Source organism: Schistocerca nitens, chromosome 9 (assembly GCF_023898315.1).
Source record: "Schistocerca nitens isolate TAMUIC-IGC-003100 chromosome 9, iqSchNite1.1, whole genome shotgun sequence".
In the NCBI taxonomy this organism is placed as follows: domain Eukaryota; kingdom Metazoa; phylum Arthropoda; class Insecta; order Orthoptera; family Acrididae; genus Schistocerca; species Schistocerca nitens.
In genome coordinates, this window is record NC_064622.1 from 54056381 (window position 1) to 54070107 (window position 13727).

The following is a 13727-nucleotide window of genomic DNA, read 5'->3' on the forward strand; positions in this document are numbered from 1 at the left end:
CAGTGAGAAGTGAGTGATTTTACAACATTTTTTGCAAATCAGATGAGATTAATACGAACTAAGCTTACGGTATCAACTCTGGACCTCTATCATCTCAAACATCTTAACACAACTCTTTATACCACACATACCACTGCACCTACGAGCAGATACAGACTCTGGTCAGAATTTAGTAATCATGAAGAGTAGGCTGAAGTTTAAGAGAGCCGTCAGGAAGAACCAATGCGAAAACAAGTGGGATACGGAAGTAATAAGGACTGGTGAGATACGCTTGAAGTGCTCTAAGGCTGTAGACACTGCGATAAGGAATAGCTCAGTAGGATGTTCACTTGAGGATGGATGGACACTTCTAGAAGTTGGAATGAAAAACACAGGTACAATGAAGGTAACTGCGAAGAAACCATGGGTAACAGATTAAATACTTCGGTTGATTCATGAAAGAAGGAAGTATAAAAATGTCCGCTGAATTTCATGAATGCAGAAATACAAGTCACTTAGGAAAAAAAATAAACAGGAAGTACAGGAAAGTTAAGGCAAAATGGCTGCAAGAAAAAATGGGAAGAAATATAAAAAGAAATGGTTGTCAGAAGGAATTAAGTCAGCACACATAAAATTCAGAACAAGCTTCAGTGACATGAAAGCACGGGTTGTAACATTAAGAATGCAATGGTGATTCCACTGTTAAATACAGAGGAGAGAGAGAATAGGTGGAAAGAGCAAACTGAAGGTCTCTGCGAAGAGGAAGACTTGTCTGAAGAAGTGATAGAAGAAGAAACACTTGTCAACAGGAAGAGATCATAATTTAAAAGAGCTCTGGAAGACCAAACAAGGCAGAAGGGATACATAACATTCTCTCCGAATTTCTCAAATAAGTTTGAAAGTGGCAAGAAAGAGGCTACTCACGTTGGTGTGTAGAATGTATGAGACTGGTGATATATCATGAGACTTTGGGAAAAACATCATCCAATAATTCCCGAAGAGTGCAAGAGCTGACTAGGGCAGGAATTAGCGCCAATCATCTTAATAGTTCATGGATCCCAGTTGCTGACAAGAATAATATACACAATAACGGAAAAGACAATTGAGGATGTATTAGATGACGATCTGTTTGACTTTAGGAACGGTAAAGACACCAGAGAGGCAGTTCTCACGTTGCTTTTGATAATGGAAGCAAAACGCAAGAAGAATCGAAACACGCGCAATGGATTAGTCTACCTGGAATGAGGGTTAGACAATGCAAAACGGTGCATAACGTTCGAAATTCACAGAAAAATCGGGGTGATTTACAAAAAGTAGGAGAACCAAGAAGGAAAAATAACGTAGGAGAACCAAGCACGAAGAGATCCGATTCAAAAGGGTGTGTAAATTAGGGGTGCAATTTTCCCTACTGTTGAATCTATCCATCATATAATGACGGAAATAAAAGAAATTTTCAGGAGTGGGATAAAAATCCATGGCGAAAGGATATCGATGGTAAGATTCGCTGATGACATTGTTATCCTCCGTGAAAGTAAAGGAGAAGTACAGGATTTGCTGAATGGAATGAACATTCTTATTAGTCCAGAATATGGTTTGAGAGTAAATCGAAGAAAGACGGAAGTAATGAGAAGTAGGAGAAATGAGAACAGCGAGAAACAACAGAATTGACGGTCACGAAGTAGGTGAAGTTAATGAATTCTGCTGTTTAAGCTGCAAAATAACCCATGACGGACAGAGTAGGGAGGATATAAAAAGCTGACTAGCGTTAGGAAAGAGGGCACGTCTTGCCCTGAGAATTCTGCTGGCCTGAAACATAGGACTTCATCTGAGGTAACAAACAGTGAAAACGTATCTAGAATGAAATTTTCACTCTACAGCGAAGTGTGCGCTGATATGAAACTTCCTGGCAGATTAAAACTGTGTGCCGGACCGAGACTCGAACTCGGGACCTTTGCCTTTCGCGAGCACTTGCCCGCGAAAGGCAAAGGTCCCGAGTTCGAGTCTCGGTCCGGCACAAAGTTTTAATCTGCCAGGAAGTTTCAGTGAAAATGTATGTTTGGAGCGTAACTTTGTGTGGTAGTGAGACAAGGACCGTGAGAAAACCAGAACAGAAGAGAAATGGAGCATCTGAGAGGTGGTGCTAGAGACTAATGTTGAAAACTAGCTGGACTCAAAGGAATGAGGAAGTTCCCCGCAGGATCTGCGAGGAAACGAGCATATGGAAAAAACTGACAAGAAGAAAGAATAGGATGTTAAGACATCTGTTAGGTATCAGGGAAGACCTTTCATGATACTACAAGGAGCTGTAAAGGATAAAAAACTGTAGAGAAAGATAGACTGGAATACATCCAGCAAATAACTGAGGACGTAGGCTGCAACTGCTTCTATGAAGGATTGGCACAGGAGAGGAATTTGTGGCTGGCCGCTTCAAACCAGTCAGAATAGCACTTGCCCGCGAAAGGCAAAGGTCCCGAGTTCGAGTGTCGGTCCGGCACACAGTTTTAATCTGCCAGGAAGTTTCTTTCCAGTCAGAATACTTTAAAAAGAAAAAAAAAGTACTATTTAGGAATTTCTGACTTGGGGAGTATAGCATACGATATTGTAACAGAGTGTGAAAGAAAATTCCGGCTATCTCCCTGTACTTTTGAGATAAGGAACAAAAGACGCCAAGTCATGCTCGGCAGCTGTTTTCATAGACTGAGGTCTACCACTACGATCACTACTACCTTTTGTTATAGTTTTGATGTGTATTTTTCCGATGCTAATTGTGTGAAAAGCTATTTACTAATCTCAACTTTGTAAAAAATGAAGCGATTGTTCCCAATTTACGTTACGGATTATTAACCCTCCACGCAAAGATTTGTTTGAGTATTTAATTCACCTCGGGTTGTGAAACAAAAAAATCACAAACGCGATCAAGAGAAGACAAAAAGCGTTGAGTGTTTCGAAAAAAAGAAAGAAAAAACAGTTCACAACGAATTTCAAACGCAGCTAGAGCTTCTTTTTGATCCATTAAAAAGTTGGTTTCAGGAACTCCAATGACGGCAATACAGCTCGTCACTTTTTTGGAGAAATTATCAGTGTCTGCTCAAATCCTGGGACAGGACGAGGATTTCATTCATACATTTCACGTTATCTTGGACGTCATGTGATGTAATGTGAAGACAACGTGAACATTGAAAAATTTCGAAAACTTTGTCATGATATAGTTAAAATGTGCTTCGCCAAATTTTCCTGCTTTTAAATGTCTACGACGGGTCATAAAGTATTAACGCACGGTGCTCATATAACAGAATCAGCTATATTAACAATAGGCCAACCATCTGAAGACTGTCAGGAAGCCAGAAGTACAGATATCAAAATATATCGTGAAGGGTTTCCCAGGAAAATTATACGCACAAATAAAGTGAACGATGTACTTTATTGGCTCCTGGCGTTTTCAGATCCACTTATTTCCAGCCTCAGAGAAATGGAACCCATAAAAAGTAAAAAATTATCAATGAACACCCCAGAGGTTCTACTTTTTCCTGATGATGAGTCTGAAAATTTTCTAGAAATTTCTGATAAGGATGATACTGACTTTGATTTCGAACATGGTAACTATCTTGACAGTGAAAGTGACTGATTTTTACAGTGTTTGCTTATTTACATTATTTTAACCGTACATTGCTAGTAACTCAACGAGTTTCACAATAAAAATCAAAGAAAGACAGGTTTTGTATTTGTTGTAATATACATTGGTCATTATTTGTTATTTTTCATTTTGAAATTATAATTCGTGACCAGCAACCTAAAAACCTATTACACACTGATTAAAGTGAAACTATAAAGAATTCTGAATGATGTGCTCGGCCATATTGGAGCTACTACTTTGAATTTGGGAATTACGGTAAATTCGTAATCAAAGACCTCGAGAACCCTTACATACTAATTTACGTTTAAATCTGAAGCTCTTTTTCTATTTTTTTTTTTTTTTGCCAACTGTTCTGAGACATAGGGCACTGTTCATTCCTGCGGCTTCCCGTGACGCGCGAAAGTAAGGCGCGCACCCATCGACGACACTGGACGGTCTGAGGAGACCGAAGGTCATTGGGTTGCAATCGGCGTCTTCATAGATGCCCTGCAGTTGGTGTCACTGCATAGAGTTCCGTGTTCTTCAGAATAAATAGTGTGTAACTTGGACTGGTGGCTGTGCTCCATCTTTGAGATGCCTTTGGCGTTACCCTTGAACAACTTAACCCAAGACTGCATGTCGCCCATGACGTCCCGACCTCCCTCGCTACAGACAGTATAGGAAGGTTGATCCGAACAGAATGTTAAGCGGACGTCGCACACACAGTAAAAATCTGGTCAGGGCTTAGTGAGAGGCTGGCAGGACAGCATACAGACTCTGGACTCTGGAACAGCGCTGGAGCACCACACAGTGACGGACCCTTCCATTCCAGCGCATTTCGAATCGATACCCAGTCAAGTTAAAGCCATTTCTCGGTGGCGTACTTGGCGGCACTGCGTACTGCATTTTGAACCCAGTATTCCATCCACTCTCCTGTGTATTCTGCCTGCTAAACTGCACAGCGTGAACATTAATAAAACCGACAAACTGCAGGAACGGATGCCTGACTGGTAATGGAGGGTAAAATGTCCTACAAACGTGTGTCCGGATATGGGCGGTGTACAGGCGACGGAAACAAATCGCCCGGAACACAGTACAGGGCTGCATCGCATCCACATCAATACGGATGTCTAAAGCAGCCTCCATTATTATGCTTTTCGTGTCTAGTACTGTACAACAGAGTTATTTACAAATTCAAAACAACACAATATAATGCAGTATCTACAATATATACATTAGACACTGTACATGTAAAATTGATTTTGAAGCCCGAAATTCTGCCGTCTTGAGTGCTGGGACATTTGCTGAAACGAGGTCCTCAACCTTGCAGGCAACTTCTGGCAGACAAAGAGGAGTTCACTATCTAAGTTCACCACATTCGCAGGTCGCATCTGCAATAATGTAGCCCCGCCGCTTAAAGTTCTATCTGCAATTCGCGACCAATTCGCAGTCTTTTCAAAGTCTTGCACGTCTGTTAGGTTAGCGTCTGTTAAGGTAGTTGGAAACCAGCACCGGGTTCTTCCTTCAGGTTTAGTTTGTTAGCTCCAGTTGCCTTGTTTAGCCATACTTCTATCCGGTAAGCGGAAGGTGGTTATGGAATGGCTTCAGTTAATCAGAGAAAGCTAAGACGTCACGCTTTGCTTCCAAACGTGGGATGCCTGTAATCATTTTTCCTCTTTCTTCTTCTCAACCACTGCCGCCGTTGTTCGTCTGATATCGGGGACTGCTATGCGTGTAAGACGGTAGATTCTGTCAAATGGAGCTGTTCGTAGACACCCAGTTACAATGCGGCCTATAAAGAGCAGTGTCAAAGTGCTTAGTGTTGCGGAGTTTTCCAGACTGGTGCAGCTTATTCTGCCGCAGAGAAACAGGGTTAGAGCAGACGTACATAGAACATCGGGAGTAAGTGTGCGGTCGAGCTTTACCCTCAGGTACATATACGTACCACAGTGTTCTAGTTGTTTTCTCCTCCAAGTTATTTCCACTTTTGTTTTAGCTTGTCTATTTCTCGAGTGAAACGCACAGACCTGTGTTTTGGATTGATTGGGAGCGGCCTCTATGGAATGCAACGCATGCGTTAACGTGTCACGTCGTGTATTGCCGCACTCTTTCGCACGTTCCGGCTTCTCTCCGGACAGCGTCACAGGGGTCGCGAACACGCTTCTGAAGAGTCCGCACATCAACATACCCTACCCTTTTCAGATGCCCCCAGAGGTTAAAAATTCAGGGGGTTTAAATCCGGTGATCAAGGAGGCCGTGCTAAAGGACCTCCGCGTCCTATCCAACCTCCGGGGAACATGTTGTTGAGGTGTGGGCGAACGGTAATGCTGAAGTGGAGTGATGCTCCGTCATACAGAACGACATTATCTTGGGTGTCGCCAAAGGCACAGTCTCCAGCAGGGTACTCCGCACGAAGTCCAGGCACGTTCCCCCGTCGAGGCGTTGTGGAGTAATAACCGCTCTAAGTAGGCTATGTGGTTACCAACAATCTCTGCCCACACATTGAAGCTAAATCGATGCTGGTGAGACGCCTCAACCGTTCCCTGAGAATTGTCTATAGCCCACAGGCAACGATTATGCACATTTATGATGCAATTTCTAATAAAGGATGCTTCGTCGGTACAGAGGAGTGATGACAGAAATCCCACAAATGAAACTTCATGGCAGATTAAAACTGCGTGCGGGACCCATACTCGAACTCGGGACCTTTGCCTTTCCCGGGGAAGTGTTCTACCATCTGAGCCGACAGGTAGAGGCTCCTTTCAACATGAAATTGTAATAGGGGACACAAGATAAAATACACTCCTGGAAATGGAAAAAAGAACACATTGACACCGGTGTGTCAGACCCACCATACTTGCTCCGGACACTGCGAGAGGGCTGTACAAGCAATGATCACACGCACGGCACAGCGGACACACCAGGAACCGCGGTGTTGGCCGTCGAATGGCGCTAGCTGCGCAGCATTTGTGCATCGCCGCCGTCAGTGTCAGCCAGTTTGCCGTGGCATACGGAGCTCCATCGCAGTCTTTAACACTGGTAGCATGCCGCGACAGCGTGAACGTGAACCTTATATGCAGTTGACGGACTTTGAGCGAGGGCGTATAGTGGGCATGCGGGAGGCCGGGTGGACGTACCGCCGAATTGCTCAACACGTGGGGCGTGAGGTCTCCACAATACATCGATGTTGTCGCCAGTGGTCGGCGGAAGGTGCACGTGCCCGTCGACCTGAGACCGGACCGCAGCGACGCACGGATGCACGCCAAGACCGTAGGATCCTACACAGTGCCGTTGGGGACCGCACCGCCACTTCCCAGCAAATTAGGGACACTGTTGCTCCTGGGGTATCGGCGAGGACCATTCGCAACCGTCTCCATGAAGCTGGGCTACGGTCCCGCACACCGTTAGGCCGTCTTCCGCTCACGCCCCAACATCGTGCAGCCCGCCTCCAGTGGTGTCGCGACAGGCGTGAATGGAGGGACGAATGGAGACGTGTCGTCTTCAGCGATGAGAGTCGCTTCTGCCTTGGTGCCAATGATGGTCGTATGCGTGTTTGGCGCCGTGCAGGTGAGCGCCACAATCAGGACTGCATACGACCGAGGCACACAGGGCCAACACCCGGCATCATGGTGTGGGGAGCGATCTCCTACACTGGCCGTACACCGCTGGTGATCGTCGAGGGGACACTGAATAGTGCACGGTACATCCAAACCGTCATCGAACCCATCGTTCTACCATTCCTAGACCGGCAAGGGAACTTGCTGTTCCAACAGGACAATGCACGTCCGCATGTATCCCGTGCCACCCAACGTGCTCTAGAAGGTGTAAGTCAACTACCCTGGCCAGCAAGATCTCCGGATCTGTCCCCCATTGAGCATGTTTGGGACTGGATGAAGCGTCGTCTCACGCGGTCTGCACGTCCAGCACGAACGCTGGTCCAACTGAGGCGCCAGGTGGAAATGGCATGGCAAGCCGTTCCACAGGACTACATCCAGCATCTCTACGATCGTCTCCATGGGAGAATAGCAGCCTGCATTGCTGCGAAAGGTGGATATACACTGTACTAGTGCCGACATTGTGCATGCTCTGTTGCCTGTGTCTATGTGCCTGTGGTTCTGTCAGTGTGATCATGTGATGTATCTGACCCCAGGAATGTGTCAATAAAGTTTCCCCTTCCTGGGACAATGAATTCACGGTGTTCTTATTTCAATTTCCAGGAGTGTATTTGTGTAAGTTGCGTGTATCTGGCGCTATCTAAAGCCACGGCTTGCGATAATTCTTGTTTTGTCAATTATGCCTATGAGAAGAGCCGCTTGGCTTCATCCACCCTATTGTAAAATCGTGTGATGTAAGAAGTCCACTATTTCTGAGGAAGATGTTTTTGCAAATGTCGAAACGTAGGTCAAGGTCTAATAAACCTCTGTTTGCAACTGGTTGGCTGATTTTTCAACCTCTTCAGATTTACACAGTTGCTGTTTCGCAGCCATGTTTAGGATTTGTAATTATACCTGTAACTGTGTGGCGCCCCTTCTCCAGAGAACCGCCGCGCTGTGACACCATATCCAGGATGTCTTCTCATGTAGCAAGCCGCAGGTGCGTCTGTGCTGCCGTCTCGCTGCTCGCCGGCGCTGCCCAGCGACGAACCTTCCTGACTCACTTACTGGCTGCATCATCGCTGCTTGTCGTCACGCCACTTGTTACACTGCTCCGAGGCTGTGGTGTAAAGCTGTTATCCGTTTCTCGCGGCGACCATTGCGTCCCGAAACGTCGACAACTTTTACCTCCAGCTGTGCCGTGCACTCTGCTAGTTTAAGCGAACAGCTGCAAGGTAAGCTCTCCCAGCGAGCAGCGAGGTTGCAGCGTAGATGTACCCTGTGGCTCGTGTGAAATGCTCAGATTCTTCACGCGTGGAGACGCACACCCCCTAATGCCTGGTATCTCTACCAATTGCTGCTTGAGAGAGCACGCGCCACTTTAACGTAAATACACTGATAAGCAAAATTATTATGACAGCTGCGACGTTGGATGCTGCCTGGCGGCATTGTGGCCTCATGACGCGATAACAATGTATGTACGTCGAGCACACATTGACGGGGGATCACCCAAGCCAAGATACGGGCTGGCAATGGGAAAATTCACTGGGATAAGCGGCTACGACAAAGGGCGGAGTATTATTACGCAGAGTCTGTGGACTGGTACCTCTAAAAAGGCGAAGTTGTACGAATGTTCGCGTGCTATTGTCGTAGGCATCTACGGTAACAGGTAGATGGACAGTGAAACTACCACTTGCCGCTAAATGGTTAGACATCCACGACTCTTCACAGAACGTGGGGTTCAGAGACTTTCCGACCATGTTATAATTCTGGGTGGAGATTTTAATTTGCCGGATATAGACTGGGAGACTCAAACGTTTATAACGGGTGGCAGGGACAAAGAATCCAGGGAAATTTTTTAAGTGCTTTATCTGAAAACTACCTTGAGCAGTTAAACAGAGAACCGACTCGTGGCGGTAACATATTAGATCTTCTGGTGACAAACAGACCCGAAATATTTGAAACAGTTAACGCAGAACAGGGAATCAGCGATCATAAAGCGGTTACTGCATCGATGATTTCAGCCGGAAATAGAAATATTAAAAAAGGTAGGAAAATTTTTCTGTTTAGCAAAAGTGACAAAAAGCAGATTTCAGAGAACTTGACGGCTCATCAAAAAAGTTTTGTCTCAAGTACAGATAGTATTGAGGATCAGTGGACAAAGTTCGAAACCATCGTACAATATGCATTAAATGACTATGTGCCAAGCAAGATCGTAAGAGAAGGAAAAGAGCCACCGTGGTACAACATACGAGTTAGCAAACTGCTGCGGAAGCAAAGGGAACTTCACAGCGCCACCGGAGTGGCCAAGCGGTTCTAGGCGCTACAGTCTGGAACCGCGCGACCGCTACGGTCGCAGGTTCGAATCCTGCCTCGGGCATGGATGTGTGTGATGTCCTTAGGTTAGTTAGATTTAAGTAGTTCTAAGTTGTAGGGGACTGATGACCACAGCAGTTAAGTCCCATAGCGTTCAGAGCCATTTGAACCATTTGAACTTCACAGCAAACATAAACATAACCAAAACCTTGCAGACAAACAAAAATTACACGAAGCGAAATGAAGTGTGAGGAGGGATATGCAGAGGCGTTCAATGAATTCGAAAGTAAAGTTCTGTGTACTGACTTGGCAGAAAATCCTAAGAAATTCTGGTCTTGTTCCAAAGCGGTAGGTGGATCAAAACAAAATGGTACTGAAACAGAGGATGACAGACTAAAGGTCGAAACACTAAATATCTTTTTCCAAAGCTGTTTCACGGAGGAAGACTGCACTGTAGTTCCATCTTTAGATTGTTGCACAGATCACAAAATGGTAGATATCGAAATAGATGACAGAGGGATAGAAAAACAATTTAAATCGCTCAAAAGAGGAAAGGCCGCTGAACCTGATGGGATACGAGTTCGATTTTACACAGAGTACGCGAAGGAACTTGCGATCTTCTTTCAGCGGTGCACGGTAGGTCTCCAGAAGAGCGTAGCATTGCAAAGGATTGGAAAACGGCACAGATCATCCCAGTTTTCAAGAAGGGACGTCGAACAGATGTGTAGAACTATAAACCTATATCTCTAACTTCGATCAGTTGTAGAATTTTGGAACACGTATTATGTTCGAGTATAATGACTTTTTTGGAGACTAGAAATCTATTGTTTAGGAATCAGCATGGGTTTCGAAAAAGACGATCGTGTGAAACCCAGCTCGCGCTATTCATCCGCGAGACTTAGAGGGCCATAGACGCGGGTTCCCAGGTAGATGGCGTGTTTCTTGACTTCCGCAAGGCGTTCGATACAGTTCCCACAGTCGTTTAATGAACAAAGTAAGAGCATATGGACTATGAGACCAATTGTGTGATTGGATTGAGGAGTTCCTAGATAACAGAACGCAGCATGTCATTCTCAATGGAGAGAAGTGTTCCGAAGCAAGAGTGATTTCAAGTGTGCCGCAGGGGAGTGACGTAGGACCGTTGCTATTCACAGTATACATAAATGACCTTGTGGATAACATCGGAAGTTCACTGAGGCTTTTTGCGGATGATGCTGTGGTATATCGAGAGGTTGTAACAACAGAAAATTGTACTCAAATGCAGGAGGATCTGCAACGAATTGACGCATGGTGCAGGGAATGGCAATTGAGTCTCATTGTAGAGAAGTTAATGTGCTGCGAATACATAGAAAGAAAGATCCTTTGTATCATTTAGCTACAAAATAGCAGGTCAGCAACTGGAAGCAGTTAATTCCATAAATTATCTTGGAGTCGAGATTAGGAGTGATTTAAAATGGAATGATCATATAAAGTTGATCGTCGGTAAAGCAGATGCCAGACAGATTCATTGGAGGAATCTTAAGGAAATGCAATCCGGAAACATAGGAAGTAGATTACGGTACATTTGTTCGCCCACTGCTTCAATATTGCTCACCAGTGTGGGATCTGTACCAGATAGAGTTGATAGAAGAGATAGAGAAGATCCAACGGAGAGCAGCGCGCCTCGTTACAGTATCATTTAGTAATCGTGAAAGCGTTACCTAGATGCTAGATAAACTCCAGCGGAAGACTCTGCAGGAGAGACGCTCAGTACCTCGGTACGGGCTTTTGTTGAAGTTTCGAGAACATACCTTCACCGAGGAGTCAAGCAGTATATTGCTCCCTCCTACGTATATCTCGCGAAGAGACCATGAGGATAAAATCAGAGATATTAAAGCCCACACAGAGGCATACCGACAATCTTTCTTTCCACGAACAATACGAGACTGGAATAGAAGGGAGAACCGATAGAGGTACTCAAGGTACCCTCCGCCACACACCGTCAGGTAGCTTGTGGAGTATGGATGTAGCTGTAGATGTAGATATGGAGTGTAACGTAGAATAGATGGTGATGTATGGCATCTCTGCCGAAAGAGCATAATGCGAATCACATGACCTGTGCCTAGACATCAAATACTAAAAACATCTACAATCCTACCAATAAACTTTCGAATCCCTGACATGCAGAATCGGTGATGTATTTCGTTCAAAGACGAACAAATCAGATTAAGCAAGTACTGCGACTACAATCGTCTGTAACTGTTCAGTGCATAACAATAAGTCGATATGAATTGCAGGGAATATAAAAGAAAGTTAAAAAAATTACATGTTTGAAATGTATTTCATGTAACTCACGGGCAACATCTTAGCTATAATACGTTTCTTTTTTACAAAGGTCCTCTTTCATCTAAGCGCCGATGCTATCTGTGAATGTTGTTGGCGTCTGGAAGTGCTCAGTTCTGTCCCGGACAATATCTCATTTTCAGTGTGATCAGAGAACGACGAGTTCTTAAAATGTAACACACAGAGTGCAATTTTCTTCACTCACGTACCGTCGGACATGCATCACTTTCCAGTTCACTGCGATTGAGTGACGATCGAAAGTCTGAACTTCCCTATGCATTATCCGTAATTTTAATTGATGTATCAGTATGCATTAAAGAGTTACAGCCATTTCTAGTCGCAATAGCCATACTGAATTACTCTGTACTGCAAGGCCTGAATTTTTGTTATTATATAAGAAATATAACAAAGGAAATGAAAAATGTGACGATTGTGCCAAGTGTCAGAAACTCCTAACGAACATTGTTTGGTAATGTGGAACCTACCCTCCACATTTACCAACCGCTGTTTTCCAGCTATTCTCACATATCTGGTAAAACGTCATGGGCTCCACGAAGGTATGTAGACGGTCAATTTATAGCCTTTCCGATTCCTACATCACGTTCATTAGCAAAAGGCTGGACACAATCCACTGACCTGAAAGTTAGAAAATTAAGTGTAGTTTTTCCGTGAAATACGTAGTCATTCACTGTCTGGCTGAGAACGTTTTACCTTGCTTCATAACATTAGGTGCAGTCCACGTTGCCTCTTAGTAGGTACTTCAAAACCGCGCAGTCGATAACGTTCCGTGTAGTCCGTATAGTAACAAACAGTACTTACTATGAGAAGAGCAGTAGTCCAACCCTATCACTTCTTCGCTGTAACTCATCTCGCGGTTGGCAGACTGGTTGCAGAAACAGTCGAACATCGAAGTGCCGTTTGCTGCCAGGAAAGCCAGCAACCACGCCGCTACGCCCTCTGCAGACATTGTTGGCTGTTGAGACCGACGCCGGAATACAGGGAAATGCGAACCTCAGGCAGCACGGGCTCAATATAACGCTTCGCGTGTCGGAGGTCCTTCCGCAGGAACAGTAAACCACGGGAAGTATGGCGTGATTCGTTAGGACAACAGATATTTTTATCTTGCTGTGAGAGTGACCAGCTGCCAACACACAGTCGCCACAGAAAATTGACTTTTCGTTTCGTTCGTACTTCTGCCACGTGCTTATAGGATGAGCATACCACTAGCAGACTTGTGGGCGATATTCAAAAATGCTGGTTTACTACTCGGACACAAATCGCCAGGCCTGCCCTGTTGAGTACTGTCTTGCCAACTGACATGACCATAGTTATAAACTAGATCAGCAACAGCAACGGTAGCAACTGTAGAGAGCATTATCGTCGTAAGTAGTATATTTTTTCCTCATTTTTGCTGTATATGTAATATGTGGAAACCAGCTTATCTGAGGTTGCTGTAGATGATTTTGAGTGACCAGAATCTATAAATGTTGCATTTTCAGTAAGAATTTCGTTATGAGTGCATATTGTCTCATTGTTTAAGTATTTGTCCAGCGTGTAATAGATTGTCAGAATGCAGAGAGCCAGCAGCAGCTGTGTCTGCTGCAGCAATATTGTATAGATATATTTGCTACTTTGAGACAACTCTTCTAATGAGCAAGTGCTCGTAACTTTTAATATATGCGTTTTAGAGCACATGTTTGCTGAAAATGTTTTCCTTATTTTGGTCCATACAACTATCTCTCATAGTGCGGAAAGCAAAGAACTTGCAGTAGAAGAGATTTGTTTCACAGTATCGAAGATGAAAAATTGCACGTAGCTCTTAAGGTATGAATTTTCGACCCTTTGACAGAGCACTGAGAGACCTGAGTCAAAACAAGGCCCCAGGAGTAGACAACATTCCATTG

The 13727-nt window shown here is 44.6% G+C and overlaps 1 protein-coding gene across 1 annotated transcript in view; it reads right to left on the reverse strand.

Moving 5' to 3' along the window:
* LOC126203406 (uncharacterized) overlaps positions 1 to 12790 on the reverse strand; it is a 169160-nt gene extending 156370 nt beyond the window's left edge. Inside the window, exon 1 of the mRNA XM_049937710.1 lies at positions 12643 to 12790. Coding sequence (XP_049793667.1) covers positions 12643 to 12790 — 148 coding nt within the window. The remainder of the gene's footprint in view (positions 1 to 12642) is intronic.
* Between the last annotated feature and the right edge of the window lie 937 nt (positions 12791 to 13727).